The 24,190-nt window shown below is 40.8% G+C and overlaps 1 protein-coding gene across 3 annotated transcripts in view; it reads left to right on the forward strand.

Moving 5' to 3' along the window:
- The window catches only part of GALNT18 (polypeptide N-acetylgalactosaminyltransferase 18), a 293,469-nt gene that overhangs the window by 208,197 nt on the left and 61,082 nt on the right, over nucleotides 1-24,190 (forward strand). For all 3 annotated transcript variants that reach the window (XM_070425289.1, XM_070425290.1, XM_070425291.1), the window contains exon 6: nucleotides 824-938. In XM_070425289.1, the coding sequence (XP_070281390.1) occupies nucleotides 824-938 (115 nt within the window). The remainder of the gene's footprint in view (nucleotides 1-823; nucleotides 939-24,190) is intronic.

Genomic DNA, 24,190 nt, shown 5'->3' on the forward strand with positions numbered 1-24,190 from the left:
GATGTGTGGCCCCACCCCCCATCACCCAAGCCAGAAAGCCAGCTGCCATCCAGGTTCCCCCCTCGCTCTTACCTTCATAGTTCATCTATTTCAAAGTTCTGCTGATTTTATAGTAAAATATGTCTTTAGACAATCCCTATCTCCACTCTTGGTCCAGGTCCTCATCATTTCCAGGGCTAACTGGATATAGCAACAGGCTTCCTAACTGGATTCCTAATTTCCATACCATCTCCTACAATCTGACTTCCCTCAGCTGCTCAAGGATTAAAACACAGATCTGCTCATACCACTGTCTGCTTAAAGTTTCTCATGGACCCTCCTTTGTCTATAGATAAAATCCAAATTATTTACCATGCTAGCCAATGCCCCGGCTAACTTTTCTAAGTGGACCAAGGTTGGCATGTAGAACCCAAGTTGGGGAAGGGTGAGAAAGTTGCCAGGGCGCCCGGGTAGAAACAGAGACTGGCTATGCAGTTCAAAGTTCAGGGGCCAGGGCAACTATAGATACAGACGTTCAACCTAGCCTGGCAGGCTGAGCACCACTTCTGTGGGCTCACACAAATGCAAGCACCAGGGGGACTGATGGCTGGTCCCAGGACAGAAGCTGGCTGCTGCAGTCCTGCTGAAACAGCCTCCCTGGGGCAGCTGGTGAGGGTAGAACTATGAGGGCCGCTCAGAGAACCAGCTCTGCACCAGCTTTGGCAGCAAAGGAAGGAAAAGGACCAGCTCCTCTTGGTGGGAAGGTACCACTGCTCTCACTCCCCTGGCAGCACCATGAGACAGTCCCTCTGCTAACCTGGCCCACCTCCCCTCACCTCTGCAGGAGCCCAGCCCTCATTGGATGCTTCATTGTGGACCGCCAGTACTTCCAGGAGATTGGCTTACTGGATGAAGGCATGGAAGTCTATGGAGGCGAGAACGTCGAGCTCGGGATCAGGGTGAGCAGGGATTCTCACCCATACGGCTTGGCTCAGCTCCCCAAAGAGTGAATGAGTCTAGGGCAGTGGTTCTCAACCTGTGGGTCGCGACCCCTTTGGGGGTCGAACGACCCTTTCACAGGTGTCACCTAAATACATCTTGCATATCAGATATTTACATTATGATTCATAACAGTAGCAAAATTACAGTTATGAAGTAGCAACAAAAATAATGTTATGGTTGGGGGTCACCACAACATGAGGAACTGTATTAAAGGGTCGCGGCATTAGGAAGGTTGAGAACCACTGGTCTAGGGGGTGGAGAAATGGGGCTGAAGGTTGAGGGTCATGTACTGATTCTGAATGTCCATTCACTAAGCTTGGTCCATCTGTATGCAGTCAGCACTGATTGGGATGAGGTAGTGACACAGGATGGCACCTACAGAATTTTCAGGAAGAAAATGACTTCAGAGACTGCGTGGCTGGGGGTGGGGACATGGAAGAGTTGAGCTCCCAACTCAAGGGAACAACCTCTTTGTTAAAACCAAACATATGCTCCTCCGGAGCGAGCAAAGTTGTGCTCCAGGTGCAGGCACCAAGGGCTGGATGAACAAGATTGACCCTCAGAGTTACCTCCCCTTGGGATCTCTCTCTCGGATATTCTCTGTCTCCTCCACAGTGGCCCCTAAAGTCCTAAAGCCTTTGTCAAGAGAGAGCTACAGGGAAATAAACTCATGGAATATAAACAGCAAAACATTCCATGCTGGTCAGACCCTCAGACCCGTTCATGCCTCATACCATTTTCTGGAGGTGGCCCCAGTCCCACCTCAAAGCATGGGGCCCTTCACAGCCATCACTGCATGGTGTGAATCCTCAATAGACACCATTTAGTTTCTCATCCTAGAGGAACATTTTCTAGCCTCTGCCCTTTCCCTGGGCCCATGAAAAGATGCCGGGGGTCTTAATCCAGCATCAAGAAGGGTTCAGCAATCTGGAGAAGGTCTGTGCGTAAATTTAATAAGAGTCCAGAGATGAAACATAATTTTTAAAGGCATTATAGGGTGTCAGAGAAGACTTAGCTAAAGAAAATCAAGTTCTCCTTATCTCAGGACCCCTTGCTATTTATTAACATACTTTGTCTTAAGGCAAGGTGGAGATATACAGGTACAGAATCCATTGTCAGATTGGGGAATTGCCTTTGGCTATTCAGGTGTTTGGCCAGTAGGAGGCAATAACATGTAGATTGAGATGCCCTGAGCTGTCTGGCAGAAAGCAATCATCCTTTTCAGGTTTGGGGAAATGCCCTTGCCACTCCAGATGAATCAACCCTGCTGACATGCTGGAACTGGCTTCCTGCAAAAAGATAATTCCAAAATGAATCCCTCCCCATGCCTGATGGCATGCACAGGTCCCCTGGTGGTTGGCAAGAATGGGATGATGGATATCACAAAGGACCTGATCCTAGGGGGAAGCCCATGCCTCTATCTAGGTTGTGATCCTATGAAAAACCCAACATTCAAGCTGTGGCTGGTCCCTTCAGTGGTCCCCACTGTCCTCTCCATGGGGATCTTTAAGCAGCCTGACACATCCATGCACTCACTGTCAGCCCTCCATGCACACTGCACCGATGCCTGGCTGGCTCCTACCGGTGACCCACTCTCACACCTTTGGCCTTAGTGTCTGTCTGTGCCTGGTGTCTCCAGTTTCTAATATTCAGTTCCTACTCAGGGACTTCAGCTTGGACATACCTTCCTGTCAACTCTGACCCCCTTAGCCCTCCCACCCACTGGACAGTCTGCTGGTCCTGCACATCCTCCACCTTGCCCTGAGGGGAGAATGGGCACCTCCAATGAGCATCTCACATCACCTGCAGTGGCCTGACAGGTACTGTGTGAGCTGGACTTGTTCCCCAGACTGAACACTAGGGCTCTGAGGACTGGCAGCAGGAGCAGCTTCTCTGAAGAAAAGCTCAGAAAACACTTTCTGACAACTGTATTCCCTGAACCTGAGACAGTGCTTTGGAGGCAGTCAAATGCACAGGCTTATTGGGGAGCTAATATATTCATAGAGGGCAGTGCCTGCATAACCACCTCATTTTTAAAGCTGTCCCTACACTGGTCATTTATCCGCCACCTGCGTCCTTACCATCTCATTTCAGCGCCGCTCCTGGATAAATGCTTGCCCCAAACATAATCTTTTTCACTAGGAGTTGCTGCCAGGAATTGGCTGAGCGAGCAGGTTAGCCTCTAGTCACTTATGCTCTCTGGGTAAAAATATCTGGAACGGAGAAAGGAATTAGATTTGTGAACTCTGCTTCCAACACGTCTGTGAGTCAATCACGGAGTGATGGGAGATTTCTGGCTTCCCCTTGCCTAGGTTATAAAGCTGTTCCGAGCATGCGCCTGCGTAAGCCTTTCAAATACCTGTTCAAAATCTTTGGTGGTTTTGTGTTCAGGGTGTAAAATACAGTGCAAAATGTTGCCTGGCTGGTTTTTCCTTCATCTCTTCCCTCCTACTTTACGGAGATGAAGTGTCATCAGAGTTGAAGGAAAGGTGGCTTTTAAAGCAGGGACCCAGCAACTTGTTGGCTGGCAGAGCTGAGAACAGAGGTGGGGCTAGTTCATTTGAATTCTAGTTCCCTTTATAAAGAACACGGAACTGCTGAGCATCTCTAAAATAGATGTTCACATTGTGTGTGGTTGTCAGTGTTTTTCTTTTATGTTTTATGAGCTAACATCTCTGAACCTCCCTTTCCTCTTCTAGGATTTCCCATCAATTACCCCACAGGATTGTGTGTGAAAATGAGAAACATTGCTTTTCTCACCTCATTTAGTCAGAGGCCACTATTCAAGGTCCTTACCCATCTGGAACACAGAAATAGTGTCATTTGCACAATTATTCAGTACCCGCTCTGTGCCAGCGATTGTGCTAGGCACTTTGCTTATGCCATCCATCTATAAAACACCCTAAAAAGTAGTTACTATTGTAATATTCCTTTTTTTTTCAGATGAGGAAATTGTGAAATTAAGAGCTTACATATCATCTCAAGGTCATACAATTTATAAGATGTGGAGAAAGAGTTCAACCCCAGGTCTTTATGATTTGAAAGACTAGATAGTTATACCACAGTGATCTAGAGATAAAAGCCCTTATAACATCCAAAAAAAAGGTATTACAATGTCCTTGCAGCAATTACCTTCTACTTTATTCATTATCGTGTCTGCTGAGTTTCCATTTAAAGCCTTATTCTTATCTTGCTATCATTTCTAATATGTTTTTTTTAAACTTATGATTTCTAAGTCCACAACTTAGTGGGAGAAGGAAAAGAGCTGCTATGGCCAAGCAGAATGAGAAGAGTGGGAAATAAGAGCTGATGTTGTGCAGAATTCATAACGATTACATAATTAATGGCTATGAAAGTGCTAGGATATGTAAGAAAGCATTTGAGAGCTGGCAAGGAATTAAGAAATTGTTAGACAATGTTATGGGTGGAATTGCATCCCCTCAAAAATATGCTGAAGTTCTAACCCCTTGTACCTGTGAATATGATCTTATTTGGAAACAGGGTCTTTGCAGATGTAATTAGCTTAAGGTGAGGTCATAGTGATTTAGGGTGGGCTCTAATCCAACATTACAGGGTCTTTATGAGAGACACACAGGGAAGATGACCATGAGAAGATGGAGGCAGAGAATGGAGTTATGTTGCCACAAGTCAAGGAATGCCTGAGGCCACCAGAAGCTGAAAGAAGGAGCCTTCTTTTAAGGAAGGTTTCTTCCCTCGAAGTTTTGGAGGGAGCATGGCCAATACCTGATTTTAGACTTCTAGCCTCCGGAACTGTGAGAGAACACATTTCTGGGTTTTTAGGTGATCCAGCTTATGGTACTTTGTTATCACAGCCCAAGGAAACTAATATAGAGACCAATAATTAAGGGAAAGTAGGAACCTAGAGAAAGCCTGAGTCTGTTCTATTTGAAGAATCTAGTGACTTCAAGATTGTTTTCTCAATTTCATAGAGTACAAGAACAGAATACAAAGCCCAAGGCTTGCCCAAGATAAAGAGTATAACAACATATCCTCCCTCCCTACACACACACACACACACACACACACACACACACACACACAGCTCCCATGAAGCTAGGACTCCATAGGCCAATGATCTCAGTATAAAGATGCATTAGAGATACTCCCATCCTCACCCTCTCAGTCTTCTGCTGGGAAGATAGGAAAAAATTGTCCTCTATGAATCCTTCCCTTGGATTTATAACTTAAAATCAAAATACTTCCTGGTCCAGAAAACCTCAAGAATAGTATTTAGCTTAAAGTTGTTGGAAGTTCTTAGGCATCTGCAAAAGTGTGTACAAGTTCTCTCTGGGGAAAGACCCCTTTAACTGGGCCACAGCCTTCCCACAGCTAGAGTTCCAAGGGATATGCAGTCACTTAAAACCACACACACACACACACACACAAATAGGGATGAAAGAAAGCACCCAGAGCAAACACCAGCCATAGCTTTGGACAGCCAAATTTGATCCACAGAGTCTTCAGGTATTGAATCTATCAAACAGGATAGAAAATAAGTTGTGTAATATATTTAAATAAAAATTTTAACACATTTAAAATATGAATAAGAAGCAAGAGACTATAAAAAGATCAGTCATATTAGGATAAAATAGAATTTCAAGCATGAAAAGTATTAAAAATAACAAAAATAAAATTAAAAACTTAATGGATATATTAAACAGTTAGACAGACATTGTTAAAGGAAAGAAATTAGTAAACTGGAAAATAGACCTGAAGAAATTATTTAAAATCAGCCTAGGATGATAAAGAAAAAAGAGGTTGGGAGACATTTAAAATTGAGGGAGAGGATCTAGTATTTTAGAACTCCAACTGGAGAGGGTAAAATGAGAGGATGAGACAAAAGCAATATTTAAATAGGTAATCACTGAAAATATGTCAAAACTGGTGAAAGACCAGTCTTTAGGTTCACAAAGTCAATCTATCCAAAGCAAGATAAATACAGATATATTCACCCCCAGACATATCAGTGAAACTACAGAATGCCAAAGACAAAGAGAAGATAGACCAACTAAAGATCGATGGTAGAGAAACAATTGACTTCTCCATGGCAATAATGGTCCAGAAGACCATTAAATACTATTTTAAGTATGTTGAGAGAAAATAATTATCAAATTATATATGTATGCTTAATAAAATATCTTTCAAAACCTAAGGCAAAAAAGAAAGTCATTTTTTGATTCACAAACACTAAAAGAGTTGCCACTAAAAGGCAAATAAAATTATAAAGGATATACTTTAAAATACAGAAAATGATCCCAGAAGGTAAATAGATAAAAGAAAAATAATAAGCTCATACAAGACATATGTGTAAATCTAAAGAAATAGTGATGGTATATAGCACAATAGAAATGGTTTGTGGGGTTGCGTTATTTACAATAGCTAAAATCTGGAAACAGCTCAAGTGCCCATCAGTAGATGAGTGGATTAAAAAGCTGTGGTACATTTACACAATGGAATACTATGTGGCTGTAAAAATTAAGGATCTATTACAGTTTGTGACAGCATGGAGGGACCTGGAGATTATTATACTAAGCAAAATAAGCCAGTTAAAGAAAGACAAATATCACATGCCCTCACTTATATATGGAATCTAATGAACAAAGTAAACTGACCAACAAAATAGGTGCAGAGGCATGAATGCATGAAACAGACTGACAGATTTCAGAGAGAAGGAGGTGGAGGAAAGAGGAAGAGGTTAACTAAAAAGATATATGCATATATGCATAGCCCATGGGCACAAACAATAGTGTGGAGAAGGCCTGGGTTAGAGCAGGGCTTGGGTAGAGAGGCAGAAAGGAGGAGGAATGGGAGGCATCTATAATACTGTCAACAATAAGTAAAACTAAAAATTAATGAATTAAAAAAATTGAAAACTACAATGCAAAATAATTGCAAATAAATTGGGAGGGATGAATGTAATAAAGGTGTTCTAACATGCCTATATTGTTAATAAGGATACTAGTTGACTTTAAGTTTTAATATAATAAGCATATTAAAATTTCTAGAGGAGCCATAAAATCAGAGATGTAGAAAACCTAACTTTCAAAATATTAGAGGGGGAAAATTAAATATGAAAATAATAAGAAAGAGAGAAGTAAAACAGGTGGTACAAAGAAAAAACATAAGATGGTAAAAATAAATCCAAATATCAGTAAATACACTAAATTTGCATGGACTAAATTAAAAGACAAATAGTTTTAGACTAGATTTTTAAAACTATCTGTAAGCTATTTATAAGAAACATGTCTGAAGTATATAATACAGAAAAGTTCAAATCTAAATGGATGGAAAAAGTTATAACAGGCAAATGCCAGTCCAAAGAAAATTGCTGTAGTTATATTAATATAAGAAAAAATACTAATATGACATGCTTTAGTATAAGTAAAGGAGATTTCTACAAAATGATATGTGCAATTCATCAGAAATACATAATAATTATAAGCTTTTATGCACCTAGTTCTACAACCTTAATTTATATAAACTAAAAATTAACAGAATTATAAGGCATAGACATCTTCACTAAGATGGTGGAGGATTTAAATAAATTCCTCCAAGTAATTGATAGACCAACACAACAGTTTGAATCTAATGGGCACATATAGAACACTGCATCTAACAACTACAAGATTTAATAAATTTCAAGGGATCAACATCATGTAGACCATCTTCTCTAACCACAATGGAATTAAATGAAAAGTCCATAACCAGAAATTATAGACAAAGCAGTATTTTTGGAAATTATGAAACACTTCTCAATAACTCACACATCAAAGAAGAGAAATTAAATTGTAAATTTGGAAGTATTTTTAACTGAATGATAACACATATACTACATATCACATTATATGAAATGCAGTTAAACTAGTACTTAAGAGAAATTGTATAGCATCTCATTCTTGTATAAGAAAGAAAAGCTGAAAGTTAATGAGCTAAATATACAATATAAATAGTTAGAAAAAATAAGAATAAAACTAGATGAAAATAATAAAAAGGTAACAGAAATTAATGAAATAGAAATATATATTAGAAAGGACTGATAAAGCCAAAGCTTGGTTCTTTTAAAAACTAATCAAAATGACAAACTTTTAGTAGGAGAGGAGAGGGGAGTGGAGGGGAGAGAAGGGTAGGAGAGGAGAGGAGAGACTAATAAATAACAATATGAAAAAATTGGTAGGAAAATATAGCTTATGAAACTGACACAGGAAGAAATAAAAACAAAAATTATCCTATAACCATTAAAGAAGTTGAATCTGTAGTTTAAAATATTCTCATAAATAAAAAATTTTCTCACAAATGAAAAACTAAGTCAGGTGGTTATACCATCAAGCACTGCTTCACTTTTAAAGAACAAAATATTCCAACTCATGCAAATCATTTGAACATAGAATGCAGAATAGATACTAAGTGACCAAAAGCACAGCAGCCTGGATCTCTTTCTTCCAGGACCAAACATCCAGACAGATCCCCAGGTTTACAGCGCAATTGTTGATCTTATTAACAGTCCCAAGTCATAAAGAAAAGTCTAAATTATATTCTGTGTACTCTGTCAAATAAGACAAAATATGCACATACATATCTAAAGATTTCTTTGGGAAATGTAAAACTTGTTAAACTTTAGATATTGAAAGAGACCACTCCTTCATTATGTGGAATTGACAAAGGAAAACTGATCTGGAAACCTAGCCTATTTATAATTCCTTGAAATTAAATTTTTTAATATAAACAACAGCTGTCTCCAGTTTTCTGGAATGGAAACCATAGAGGTAGGAGGGGGAGAGAAAGCCTGGCATCACGACTGGGCCAGTGGCCTACCGGGTGTCCAGAGCAGGCATTTAGACGAAAGAGACTCCTCCTCCCCATCTTGCCCAAGATGTAGATGGATCGTGACTGGACTGAGCTCTTTGGACTGTATCACAGAGAAGAGAGTGACCAGACAGGACTCTCTGTTGGACACCCATTGGGCATATCTGCAAGTCACTGACTCTTTGGATGTCTGTGCTTTACTCCCTTATGGGTTCTTGGCATTTTAGAGTCTCTACCTTCAAACACTTATTTTCATCTGTCTCTTTAGAATATGGTCTGTTATTATAATGCCTCTTCAACAGCTTTTCACCCTCCAGGCTGACTGACCTTTTACCATCTGCTGGATAATTCTCTTTATTCTGGCTCACCCACATTACCCAAGCCCAAGTGCCAGCCTTGCCGCTCTTGCCTAGCCTCACCATAAGTCTGCCTGGGTAGGGGACAGCTCCCTGTGAGTGACTCTGCCCTGACACCCTATAAAGCTGAGCAACGTCCAGGACAGGAGGAAGTCCAGCCGACTTGCTCCACATTTGACCTTGGGGTCACCAAGGAATTGTTAAAGGTTCTCTTCATCCGGGTATCCTTATCTAATAGCTTAATGAAGCAGAAATTTGCATTTGAGATTTCTCAATACCTCAAAGAGTGGCTTTATTTTAAATTGATGACATCTTTCTATTGTCCTAGTCTGCCCGTTTTCATCCCCTCTCTTAAGTCTTCTTTCACAGCCATGGAGTATCTAGGATCTCTGCATGGCATTCCCTGGGAAAATGCCAGAGGCCATTGCACAGGGCCTGAGTGAAGGAAGCAAGAAGGTATGGACACAGTGGGAGGAATAGACTTTACAAACTTCATAGTCACCAGTATCGGGGATGTCTTAGTCCCTGGACTAGGTTCATCTGTGGCTCCTCTATCCTCTAAGTAACAATGGCAATGCCTTTCATACATATTTTCAAAATCTTTCCCTACAATTACCCTGTTAAATGAACCCAGCAATCAAGTGCTGTAGGCAAGCCAGATATCATTACCCTATAATGTTTTAAGATTAAAAATGTTTATGTGGACCAAAAAAGTTAATTCATTCTCATACTTTGTTATCTCAATATTATAGTCATTATTTTAACAATAAAGATAACAAGAAATCAATTTAAGAGCTTTGCACACTATGAAGTGTTCTATCTATACTATACAAAACATGATCATCCTATCTAATAATAGACAAAGATTGAAATTAACCGTACCTCTGCTACACTTCCCATTGGCTAATCAGCGAGATATGCAAATTAACTGCCAACAAATATGGCGGCAGGCAGCCACGCAGCTGAAGCAAACAGGAGGCTTACCAAGCTTCCCCGCCTGCCGCTGCCCGGCTCTGAGCTGCGAAAGCAACATAGTTTCAATTATAGAAGCTAAATAAACCCCAGTTACCTGCTTTCAGCAGGCCGTGGCCTCGGAGCTGGAGTGGCAACAAAGTTTCAATTATAGAAGGTAAATAAATCCCAGAATAAAAAAGAAAAAAAGAAAAAAGGAGAGGCTGGGAGCTTCAGTCACCAGCGGGCTTGGCCAGCCTGAAAACCCTCAGCCCCTCATCCAGACTTGCCAGGCACCCCAGTGGGGACCCCCACCCTGAAGAGGGTGTGACCAGCTGCAAACAGCCATCAGCCCCTCACCCAGGCTGGCCAGGCACCCAAGTGGGACCCCCACCCTGATCTGGGACACTCTTCAGGGCAAACCAGCCCACCCCCACACTTGCACCAGGCCTCTATCCTATATAGTAAAAAGGTAATATGCAAACTGACAGCAGAAAGACTGGGAATGACTGGTCACTATGACACACACTGACCACCAGGGGGCAGACGCTCAATGCAGGAGCTGCCCTCTGGTGGTCAGTGCGCTCCCACATGGGGGAGCTCTGCTCAGCCACAAGCCAGGCTGATGGCTGCCAGTACAGCAGTGGTGGTGGGTGCTTCTCCTGCCTCCTTAGCAGCGCTAAGGATGTCTGACTGCAGCTTAGGTCTGCTCCCCGCTGGCAAGTGGACATCCCCCGAGGGCTGCCGGACTGCCAGAGGGATGTCTGATTGCCATCTTAGGCCCAATCCCCTGGGGAGCAGGCCTAAGCCAGCAGGTGGTCATCCCCCAAGGGGTCCCAGACTGTGAGAGGGCACAGGCCGGGCTGAGGGACCTCCCCCGCCCCCAAGTGCACAAATTTTTGTACACTGGGCCTCTAGTATCTATTATATGTGTAGATTATGTTGTATAAGTACACTAGCATACAGTTTATATAGTGATTTATTTTTTAAAACATTCTTTAATTTATATTATTATGGTCCTACTGAACTTTTTATTCAGATAACACTCAGGAATCTATATTGTAAGCAAAGAAATCTGACTCAGGCTAACTGAAAGAGAAAGGGATTTATCGCAGGCCGTTAGATATTTCAAATAATTAACGAGAAGTCTAGAGAAGCTGATGCTGAAATCAAGCTGAAATCGAGACTAGATAGCAGGAACCATAGCAAAAGCTAAGTGGTAACAATGGTCTATTTATCCTAAATGGTCTATTTATGCATGACTAGATGTCCTACCACTGGATACTAAGCACCATTCCTCAGGTATTGGTTATATTCACCAGGATTCCGAGTCCTGAGTGAGAGCCTACTGTTGGCTAAACCTCAATTATACATCCATGCCGTAGCTTCCAGAGGACAGGGACCAGTCATATATGCTTCCTTGCAGCTTCCAGAGGCCCAAGAATTACACATTACACAGTCCCTAATATAGGAAGGGGATTTAAACTTAAGTGTCCTCTACAACAAGTAATATAATATCTAGGGTAGTATGCTCTATATCCTGGATATTTTATCATAAATGGGATTTTTTTTTAACAACCTCTTCATTATGGACAATTTCATATGTATGCAAAAATAGAAAGAATACTGTAATCAATCCCTCTGTATCAATCACATAGTTTGAACACATTTTAAAACTCATATAGCCTGTTTGATTTTAATCTCTATCCCAGTGGTCGGCAAACTGCGGCTCACGAGCCACATGCGGCTCTTTGGCCCCTTGAGTGTGGCTCTTCCTAAACCTTAGGAATACGCTAATTAACTTAATAACAATGTACCTACCTATATAGTTTAAGTTTAAAAAATTTGGCTCTCAAAAGAAATTTCAATCGTGCTGTTGATATTTGGCTCTGTTGACTAATGAGTTTGCCGACCACTGCATCCCAATCCAATCCTCCCCCAACTCCAGTTATTTTGAAGCAATCTCCATACATTATAGCATGGAAAAGTACCTCAATATATATCCAAGATAAAAGAGAACTTAAAAAAAAAAAAACATGACCACAATACTATTTTTAGTCCTAAAAGTATTGAAAAGAATTCCCTAATACCATCAAATATTTAGTGTTCGTTTCTTAATTCTCTCCTAAGTTTTTGTTTGGTTATACAATTTGTTTGCTGAGTCAAGATCCAATTGTTAATATATCTTTTCAAGTGTTTATTAATCTACTATATTTCTCCTCCATGTGTTTTGTTCCTCCTTGTAATTTACTTTTTAAAAGATCAGGCCATGCCCTAACCAGTTTGGCTCAGTGGATAGAGCGTCGGCCTGTGGACTGAAGGGTCCCAGGTTTGAATCCAGTCAAGGGCATGTACCTTGGTTGCGGGCACGTCCCCAGTAGGGGGTGTGCAGGAGGCAGCTGATCGATGTTTCTCTCTCATCAATATTTCTAACTCTCTAGCCCTCTCCCATCCTCTCTGTAAAAAAATCAATAAAATATATTTTAAAAGAATAAATAAAAGATCAGGTCATTTGTCCTATAGAGACTCCCACGCTCTAGATTTTCTCAATTGTGCTCCCCTAATGTCATTTAACATGTCCCTCTGTCCCATATATTTCTTCTAAATTGGTATTTAGATCTAGAGATGTAGGTTCAATTTTGCAGCAAGGGTATTTCATAGGCAGTGTTTTCGTACTTCCATCACGTAGCACACGATGCCTATCTGTCTACCCATTTGTGATGCTAACCGTCATTGCTGATTATTGCCCAGATCCAATAATTCATTAGGGATGGCAAAATGATGACATTTCCACTTTACTTCTCCTTTCTCATTTATCAGCTGGAATAACTGCTGGTGCACAATCACCTATTCTTTGGTTGCTGGGAAGTACGACCAAGTTCATTTAAAAACATCAGAATAAATAATTCTATAACAGCTTTCAAAGTATTGAATTGATTTTTCACCACCTTCCAAAGAGGAACATTTCATTTTTAGCATTTTTAGTGTCATTATGAATTTTCATATATTTGATGTATCTCAGTTCATTACATTTAACATCCTTATTGTTTTGCAAATTTTCACCTTTGGCCATTGAGAGTCTATTGACATTAGTTCTGAGTCCTTTTGCTTCTTTGCTGGCTTCCCTGCCAGCAGCAGTGTTCCAGGCTCACCTGTGCAGTTCCTGCTCCTGACCAGTGGTCAGCCAGTTCCCTAAGGAGCCCAGCTGTCTTCGAGTGAGCAGTGCTGTTTACAACTCCATCCAGGGCTGCATATTGCTACTGGCTTGGTCCATGTTTCTAGGTCTTTTCAGTAGTCAGAGCTAGAAATTATCTTCGTAGAAATAAAATACTCCAGGCATTCGTGGTGATCTCTCTGGTGCAAATTTAGAACTACTGGGTTGTTACTTAACCTTATCCATCTTATATCTACATTTCCTCTCTCCCATGCCAAAATCTCTGGGTTTTAATGATACCAACATATTTACTTGTTTGTTTTATTCCTCGGTATGCACACAACTGTCTCAGAACAGTTTATTATTTTTTGCATTTCTTTTTGTCTAGGTTATATTCCACTAGGATATACTGTCAAATAACTGTATTTTAAGGTCACCTGGAATAGTTCCTCACTGTATGGTTATCTTACCGACCTAATACACAGGTCTATTTGTCTCATTTTGCTTTTAATTTTTAGGAATAGATTTTTTTTCATATTTAACTTTTTGTCACTATTACATATTTATATAATTCTAAAGTGAAATCTGTAAAAGACAGTGTCTTCAGAAAAATATACCTTCTATCATTGCCCTTGTCATCCTGTTTCCTTATTACCTGTACAAAAATATTTTGTTTTTTTCTGTTTTACTTTGTACTTTAAAAAACTACAGTCATGTATGGCATACTGACTCTTCTGTCAAGGATGGACCACATAAATGATGTTGATCACCTAAGATTATGATGGAGCTGAAAAATTCCTATCTCCTTGTGGCATAGCAGCCATGATGTCATAGCACAACGCATTACTCATGTGTTTGTGGTGATGCTGGTGTGAACACACCTACTGCATGGCCAGTCACACAAAAGTATCGCACATACAATGACATACAGTACATAATACTTGATAATGTTAATAACAAACAACTTTGTTACTGCTTTATGTATTTGCTAATCTATTCTTTTTATCTTTATCTTAGAGTATACTCTTTCTACTTATAAAAAAATGTTTCTGTATACTCTGTCAGCAGCCTCATATCATATGTCTTGTGTGGCGTACGATCGCATCAATTTCTCTTGCATTTGATTTAATCTCATGTTTTTTTCAGTAACGTGCTGTTCAGGCTTGTAGCCTAGGAGCAATAGACTGTACCATGCAGCCTAGGTGTGTAGAAGGCTGTACCATGCAGGTTTGTGTAAGCGCACTCTATGATGTGCACATAAGGATGAAGTTGCCTAATGACACATTTCTCAGGATGTATCCATTGTTAAGTGGAGCATGACTGTATAAGAAAATATGTACATATAGTCACCTATCTCTTTCTTAGATAAATGGTAGTATACTATGCACACTTTTCACTACCTTGTTATTTTCATGATGTGTATTTTTTCTGAAGATCACTTTATAATAGTATAAAGATATGTTTCTCATTGCTTTTCTGTGGCTGCATATTACTCCAGTGTGTGACCATTCCGTAGTTTATGCTACCAGTTTCCTTTTGAGGACATATGCTATGATTAATAGTATTGTGAACATATTTTTTATATTTTACTAGGTTATCATCTTAATAGATTCCTACAAATGGAATTGTGAGGTCAAAAGGCAAATGCATGTGTAATTTTGCTAGACCTCATCAAATATCTCTCCAGACGGGCAATACTTTTTTGTCCTAGCAGGAATGATGACAGGGCCTGCTTCCTCACAGCCAACCAACCTATGTTATTGAATATTTGGGGTTCCGCCAATCTGACAGATGAAAAATGGCTTTCAGAGTAGTTTGCATTTGCATTTCTCTTATTAAGAGCTAGGTTGAGCAGCTTTTCATATGATTAAGGCCATTTGCATTTCTTTTTTCTATGAACTTTTCATATCTTTGGCCCATTTTCCTGTAGAATTGTTAGTCTTTTCTCTATTTTTAGAATCTCTTTAACATTAGGGGTGGTAATTTTTTGCATGTCATATACATTGCAAATATTTTCTCCCAGTTTGTGACTTATCTTTTGATCTTGCTTCTGGTGTTTTTGTCATGCAAAGGCTTTTTCTTTTTAATATAAGCAAATGTACCAGTCTTTTGCCTTCTTGCTTCCAGAATTCAGTCATAGAAAAACTTACCCACTGTCAGGTTATGGAGGTATTCACCTATGTTTTCTTCTAATACTTGTATGATTATAATTTTTACATTGTAATCTCTTTTTTATTCAGAATTTATCCTGATGTATGGTATAAGGAATGGACCCAAGGTCTTATTTTTCTATATAGCCATCCAGTTATCCTAACACCTTCTATTTAAATAACATCTCGTCTTCACTGGTTTGTAATACTACCTTTATCATACACTAAATCACCATACATATTTGAATCTGTTTCTGGATTTTATATTCTGGTTCCATTGATATGTTGGTGTATTCATGTACTAATATCACACAATATCAATTATATGGGCTTTATGTTATGTTTGTAAGTCCAAACTTACAAATGTTTGAATGTTATGTTATGTTTGCAAATTGGATTCTCCATGTTTGTATCATGGAGGTCTTGAATTCAAAGGAGGAGAAGACGTGTGAGAGACACAAACATCATCTTTCCCTCTTACTTCCCGACTAGACTTTACAAACTTGATGCCAGGAATTCTGGGCACTTAATTTTTTCATACTGATACTTGGAACATAGTATGTGCTCAATTAACAGGTTTTGAATTGGAATGCCAGTGAAATGTAAGAGAATATATTCTACAATATAAGATCAGAGCTATGAACAGTGGAATGGAAGCTGTAATGGATGTAGTTATCAATTCAATTCAAGAAACAGATATAAGGACCATTTTTTAAAAAAGGAATGCCTCATGGGATAGTGAGCTGCCTATAATTGGACCTGTTTAAGGCATGGCCACCTCTCTGTATTACTAGAAAGACAGATGAGATTTATGATCATAATACTGAGTTAACAGTAATGTAGCAGTAATTGTGTGTGAGCTACTATCCTAAGTGCTTTACGTGTATTAACTTACTCCTTGCAACAACCTTGTGATTCAGGTACTTACATTACCCCCAGTAACAGGTGGATACACTGAAGCACCAAGAGGTGAGAGGTGATATAACTTGCCCTCTGTCCAATGACTGGTAAATGGTAAAGCTGATATTTAAAGACATTGTGCCTTACATAGGTAGGCACCATGTAGTGGCCTTCAGTAAGACAAAATTTCTCATGATCTCCTGTGGGTTCATTCACATATTTACTCATTCATTTATTCTTTAAATACCCACTTGCCGGTGCTGGGAAACTAGAGGTGAATGACAAAAACCCTGCCTTTCAGTGGCTGTCTGTCTAACTGGAGAGACAACCACCTTACCGTCTTCTAAGTACCAGTCTAATAGAAGATTATAGAATGTCATGAGCTTAAACAGGATGTTTCGACCCCTCCCTCCATGTTGACTTCAGGGACCTCTGTGTTACTGATCCACCAATGGCAACTGTAGTGAATACACAATTCAGAAAATATGTTCACACTTTTTCTTGCAATATTCCTAAAAAAAAATATTTAAAGCAAGCAGTTATCCTTTTCCCAAACTATGAGTAATAATAGTCAACACAAATTAAAGTGACAAATAAAAATGAACACAGTAAACATTTTTTAAAATTGAAAAATTGATTGAAGAAATGAATAGTAGCATCATTTTCATCTGCAAAATTTGATTCAGGAAAACTAAACTTGGTTGAAATTACAACCATAAAAGAACACTCTGTGATGGAGGCCATAATTGTAAAATGTGATATGGATTTAAAAATACTGATGGATGAATTATACCTTAATTGTTAAATCAATGCAAAAAAAAGTATTAAGCTCAATGAAAAAATCCACTAAAATAAAACTGGAAATTACCATAAAAGGAAATGTATTTTTATAACATTATATAGAAAATTGACCAAGAGTATTAAATTGTCTTAGTGACATTTACTCCAGAAAATACTTTCTGTATGGAAATTTTTCACTGTGAATATAGTTTTTTTTCTTATTTTAAAAATATTTTTTATTGATTTTAGAGATGAAGGGGGAGAGAGAGAAACATCAATGGTGAGAGAGAATCTTTGATCGGCTGCCTCCTGCACACCCCATACTGGGGATCAAGCCCACAACCCATGTATATGCCCTGACTGGGAATCAAACCATGACCTCCTGCTTCATAGGTCAACACTCAACCACTGAACCACGCTGGCTGGGCTATGAGTATAGTTTTGGTTAAAGCAGTAGCATGGCAAAACCCACTCATGGTCAAAATGGTAGGGATGAAAGCACCTGTATGTATTGAAGTAGCCCCCGGGACAGAGTGACCACTGGACACATGGAAGTTGGGTCAGGTGTCACAGCTGAGGTGGCAGTTAGGCTAAGTGCCAAGGAATGAATGTGTGTTCTTCAGGCAGAAAAAGGACAGGCACTCCGGAGAGTCAGGGTAATGTGTAGATTGACGGCTGAGAAGGAGCGTGACTGGCTAAACTGTATGGCTGGGAACTAGAGTCTGAAACAGGACAGGGGTTAACGCCGAAGGGCAGAGACAAAAGACAGAAGAGGTAGAGCTATCAGAATGGGGGGCGGGGAGGGAGGATCGGTCATTGGCAACCAGAAGGCAGCCTTTGGTGGGCTCTTTGCTCATCCTGGCTTGTCCAACATTTTCATCAGTGACTTCAGTAAGAGAAAAAGTGTACTTATGGTAGATGACCTGGGGCCAAGAGAGTTCAGACACTTCTTGGGCACCAATACTGGCATTTCTAAGTCTGAAATATCTAAGATTTGGCTTAGTGACATAACTCTTGGACAACAGAAAGAGGTTATTATTTCATAAGCAGATACATATTCACAGTTGTTATAAGTATTTGGCCATAGTCTGGAAGATGATGATGATGATGATTAAGATGATAATAGGAACTTCCAGTTATTGTGTACTAGTGGCCCATAACCTTGTATATATTATCTCATTACTTTTTATAATAGCCCTGTGAACTCCATGTTGTTTATCCCCATTTTGTGAATTAGGAACCTGGAGGTAACGGGATTAAACATTTCCCAAGATCACTCAAGATTAGAACCAACCTGACTGGTTTCCAGGCTCATGCCTTCTCACTGTATCAAGTTGCTTATCCACCTCTACTTTCAGGGTTTGAAATCATCTATGGCATACAGTTCAATTTCACAGGCTAACCTGGGCCAACATTGCTTCGGGAAATGGTCACAGTTCTGTTTCAGTGCTCAATGAATCAGCTCAAATCCCTCATGGGGGCTGGGGCCAGGGTTCGATAATGCCACACAATGTCTTCACCTGAGATCGCAGTAGACTTCAAAACTGCCCTAGCCGGTTTGGCTCAGTGGACAGAGCGTCAGCCTATGGAGTGAAAGGTGCCAGGTTGGATTCCAGTCAAGGACACATGCCTGGGTTGCAGGTTCGGTCCCCAGTAGAGGGCCTGCAGGAGGCAGCGGATCAATGAGTCTCTCTCATCATTGGTGTTTCTATCTCTCGCTCTCCTTCTCCATTCCTCTCTGAAATCAGTAAAAATATTATTTTTAAAGAAAGAAACTAAAAGCAAAGTTTAAAAAAACACACACAAAAAACTGGAGCGGGTGATAGAGACAAGAGCTGAGCCAAAAACCAGAGTCCAGAGTCAGAAAGGAGGTAGACTGAGGAGCTAACAAAAGAGAGAAGCCAGAAACAAACAGAAAGTCAGAACCCTGGGTTCAGGGGCCACAGACACAGAGGAGGAAAGGAAGCCCATCAGGTCTGTAGCAACTGCCTAGGACAGGCATCACCATGATTTGAGACTTTTTACAAAATATATCTAGGGCTGAAGGGCTAGAGACTTTGCTGAAATTACCAGTAAAAAAGGTTCAGGCAGGTTAATATGTGCGTATCTAGCCTGCTGTGACCTTGGACTTGGAGGTTTCAGTAATCCCAGCTCACTGCTAGCATCATGGCTGAGGAAGATGATTAAAAACACTGGCTATCGCTGTTTCAGGTACATCAGCTGTTCTCTGCCAGCACAGTCAGAGAGACTTGAGGAGGAAGAGATGAGGTGTGGGCACTGGCATCCCTGCTCAGCTGAGAGGGTCTCAGGAAACCACCAGATGCAACATCTCATAGAAAGGCCACAAGCAGGTTCTCTACCTCCCATTCCCGGAGACAGAGAAAATTAAACCCCTTACATTGGATTTTAGTCTTTGGTTGCTTCTAAATGTTAGGGTTAGTCTAAGCTTGCTGGAGCCAGAGTTCAGAATAACCTGAGAGCCTGGAATAACACATCCCTGTGTGTGTGTGTGTGTGTGTGTGTGTGTGTGTGTGTGTGTGTGTGTGTGTTGTGTGAGTGTGTTGTGTGGGTGAAGACAGTGAGCCCTGCCACTGTTTTATATCATTTTATCATGAATCGGCATCTGCTCCGGCATTGTCCTTCAGCCGCTGTCATGGGGTGAAACCTTCAGAAGGCTGACAACTGTGCAATAGAAAAAGTGTTCCTTTATGAAGTCTTCTGAGGCCAAGGACTTCAGCACAGTTTTCAAGTTTGTGGGCTTTTATGCTTTCTAAGGGAAATTTCCCGGTGACTCAAAGCTTTAGCTGACGCATCGTCCACATGTTCCCTTAGCATTGTGTTGCATATTAATTAATAATGGTTCAGTTATCACTGAAGGTCAAGACCTAGCCTTTCCTGCTCCTTATAAATGAGCTATTAAAGATCCGACAAAGATGGCATTGAAATTTCAAGTCCAGATGATGGGAGATTTGGGGGTGCCATTGGCTAAGAAAGGGGTATTTGGGATAGAAACTTGTTTAGGGAGCAGGGGGAAATGGAGAGCGAGTTCGATATTAAAAACAGCAATTTGGAAGTTATTTTGGAAATAATCAAAAGCGTGCATTATTCATCTATCTATTCACTCCTAAAGTGAACATTTATTATGCTGCTTGTGCTGTGAACTTGGCATTAGGATACAGAGCAATGTAGTATCTGGATCATGACTTCAACAGGAAGTCAGAAATACATAACTTAAGGTAAAGAGAAGACTCAGATGTGAGACAAGGGGAGCAGGTGCCCTCTGTGTGCCCATTGAAGGTAAGAGGAGGGAGGAGCCCAGTGAGGATGAAAATTTGAACTGAGAAGAGACTTTAGAATTGAGTGTGGGCATAGGAAATGGAGAACAGGGGCAGAGTGGTGCCCAGATTATGGGGAAGAATTGGCTGGGGAGATAAGAGCTAGATTGCTGGAAAATCACAGATATCCGGGGAAGGCAGCATTTCAGGAGTACAATAACCATGCTAAGATGAATAGTAATGATAAGAGCTACCATTCAGCAAACATTTTTGCTCAGTGAATTTATTTATTTAATGCCGGGTACAGTGCTGAGCACTGGGTGTGCAGTGATGAACAGGAGTCTAGGCTGTGCCTTCAGAGAGCTTACATTCTAGTGAGTTTTATGCTGTATGTCATTTCCTCCTCCAAAGGCTAGAATTATTATCCTCATTTTACAGATACAAACACCGAGGCTCAGAGAGATTGGGCCACTTGCCCAGGTTGCACAGGGAAAGAGTGGTGGAGCTTGGCTTTGAACACAGGTCTGTGTGGTGACAACACCTCTCTATCCCCACCCTGTGCTATGAGAGTGTGAGTGAGAAAGGACATGCCAATGCAGCCGGGAGAAGCCCTTTGAAGGCAGAGGTGGAGTCAACAGCTGGTGACATCAGACAGACTCACGGGGCCAGGCAGGGAGTGGCGAGGGATTGAAGGAGGCCGAGTTTAGAGAGTTTATCTGACCATGAATGGAGGGAAAGGGGGTCACTGAAAATGGTGACTCCGTGCCTGCTTACAGGGCCATGGGAAAGTATGGACTTGACCTTGAGAGAGTGGTTGAAATTTTCATGTCCTTCTAGTTGGTCAGCTGTAGTTGGGCCTGCTCTCTTAGAATGTGAGCCTCCTGGGACCATGGGCCTGAAATTCCCCGGTCCCTTGAGCTCTGAGCAACTTGGGGCCCATGAGGCCTAAACCTCTGGGATTTGGGGGACTTTCTGCTTGTGATCTCCATGTCTGAGGGAAGCTTGGTGCCCCAAGCAGCCAGGAACCAACCAGTCTGCCATGCCCAGCAGCAAAGGCACCTGAGAGCGTGGGAGGAAGGCGTCTCCACCATAGCACATTATCTCCTGCACACTCTCCACAATCACAAACCAGCCTCCAAACAGAGCAGCTTTACAGTACGTTGTAAAAGTTTTATGGTGAGTAAAGATAAGTGCAAAATTAGTCCCTGAAGAACAAAGCAATTAAAAAGTACAAAATGAAGCAACTCGCTAGAGTGGCGGGGAGCAGAAGAGGGAGCACACCATGGACAAGTTTTCTCTGGAAGGGGCTTCACAGTCGAGGTTTTTAAATTGTGTTCAATGAGGGAGCCATAGGAGAAGGAACTTTAATAAACTGCATGGGAGAGTTAATAATAAAGAGTTTTGAGACTCAAACTGAAGGAAATTTTTATTTCCTTAGAAAATTGGGACCAAGGGGGGGAAATGGCAATAAAGGCCATTATTGGGACAATGAATGAAATTTGACTATAGACTGTAAATTAGATAAAAGTAATGTATCTAAGTTTAATTTCCTTATTTGGGGGAAAAAGCAAAAATAAGCAAATAAATTAATAAATGAACATGGGAGTCAGCAATGTATGTTAAAGCTCTGGTGGGTCATTCTCTCTCTCTCTCTCCTTTTCTTTTTCGTGTTTGTTTTTCTTTAATTGAGTCTGCCTACTGTTTTGTATCATGCCCTGAAAGGTAGGTTTCGCTACCATTACATGGTGGTTCTAATTTTCCAAGGAAGGACCACCAGGCAAGGCCAGAATTCGCTGCTCAAAATGACTGACAGAAACTGAGCCTGGCCTTCTCTTTCTCCCCCCCCCCCCCCCCGCCCCCCCCCGCCTTTTTCCTCCTTCTGTTTTATCATCATCGTCATTGTCATTCTCATCATCATTCAGACACTGGTTTTCTTTTGACAAGACCTAGTATTCATATATCTGAAATTGCAGACGGGGAAGACAGAAGCATTTATTCCCATTATACACGCTCTTTGCTTTGTAAAGCCATGCAAGGGGAGGGATCCCTAGGAGGAAAGTTTTCCAGTGCTTGTCAGTGATGGTTTACAGAAATGATCCTTACACACAAGTTTTTCTGTTGAGCAAGGCTTACCTGAATATAAAGTGAGTCATGGAAATAAAGAGTTAACTCCTGCTGAACTACGCCAGGGAACAATATTTACTCCTTTAGGTTCTCTCTCTCTCTCTCTCTCTCTCTCTCTCTCTCTCTGTGTGTGTGTGTGTGTGTGTGTGTGTGTGTGTGTGTGATGCCTGTCTAGTTTTGGACAATCCGAGGGACAGGTCCCTGGTCCCTTTCCCTCCTTGGGGCACCGCCCAGCGGTGGTGGAGTGCCCCACTTTATTCTTTACGTCTGCTTCAGATCCTGCTCACCAGGGCGTGAGGGGCCTAATGACTTGCTTAGTTTTCACTGCAGCCATGTAAAGGAGTCATGGAGTAGGAGGGAGAAAATAGTGGTAATATTGTGATTTCAAGACAGATTCTTATTTTGAATTTTAATGTTTCTGAAATCAGATTTGACATACATTTGGCATATCTTCATAAATAGTAAATATATAAATAAATTACAATTTATTATCCAAACCAGAGCACTTTTGAGAGTGAAAGGGGTTTCTATTAATAATTATACTGGAACGACAGGTATAAACCAGTATTTTCATGGGCAAACCAGAACATATGGTCACACGACTTATAATTTTATGTGCCCATTTAATGCAGTTCATTCACTTGACATTATTTGTTAGGTGCCTACCATATGTGGCATTGGGTATACAATGTTTAACATGGGCATATAATGTTTAAAAAGTAAACACAGCCCTTTCCTCTTGGAGGAGCTAATGGTATAATAAGACAGCTGATAAAAGGGGGTAAAAAATAAATATATAGTTATAAATTGCAATAAGTGCTGTATTGGATAACTTGAGCTGCCATCACAGCATACCACAGACTAGGTGGCTTAAGCACTAGGAATTTACTTTCTCACAGTTCTGGACGCGAGATGTCTGAGATCAAGATGCCAGTGTGCCTAACCAATGGACATAGACAACAGGGGGGTGAGGGCATGAAGGGGGTGGGAGGGCAAAGAGGGATAAGGACACATATGTAATAACTTAATCAATAAAGAAATTTAAAAAAAGATGCCAGTGCGGTCAGGTTCTGGTGAGAGTCCTCTTCCTGACTTTCAGACCACCTGCCACCTTCTCGCTGTGTCCTTAAATGGCAGAGAGAATGCTCTAGTGTCTCTTCCTTTTCTTATAAGGAGGCCAGTTCTGCCTGATCAGGGCCTCACCTTATACCCTCCTTTAACCTTAATCACCTTTTTAAACTTTCTTTCTCCAGTACAGTCACCTGAGGGTTAGGGCTTTGACATGTGCATTGGAGGGGGACACAATTTAGTCCATAGCAAGAGCTACAATGGAAAACATAGAATGTAAGTTCCAGAAAGTCAAGAATTTTGTATGTTTTGTTTGGTGACGAAATCCCTATCTCATACAACAGTGCCTGGCACATAGTAAGTGCTCGATAAATAATTGTCGACTTGAAATTAAAGCAGAGAAAGGACATGATCTGATTTATAATTTTAGAAGATGGATTGAAGGTCAACAGGGTTGAAGCAAAGAGACTTGTTAGGAGGCTGTTGATAGAGTTGTCCACACAAAAATAATAGCACTTGGACCAGGATGTTGCCTGTGCAGATTGAGAGATGTGATTAAATTAGCTATATTTAGGAGGTAGAACTGACTGCATTTGCTGATGTAATTGGATGTGGAGGGAGAGGTAG

Source organism: Myotis yumanensis, unplaced genomic scaffold (genome assembly GCF_028538775.1).
Source record: "Myotis yumanensis isolate MYYU_CA2020_CCGP unplaced genomic scaffold, mMyoYum1.0.hap1 SCAF_10, whole genome shotgun sequence".
NCBI lineage: Eukaryota > Metazoa > Chordata > Mammalia > Chiroptera > Vespertilionidae > Myotis > Myotis yumanensis.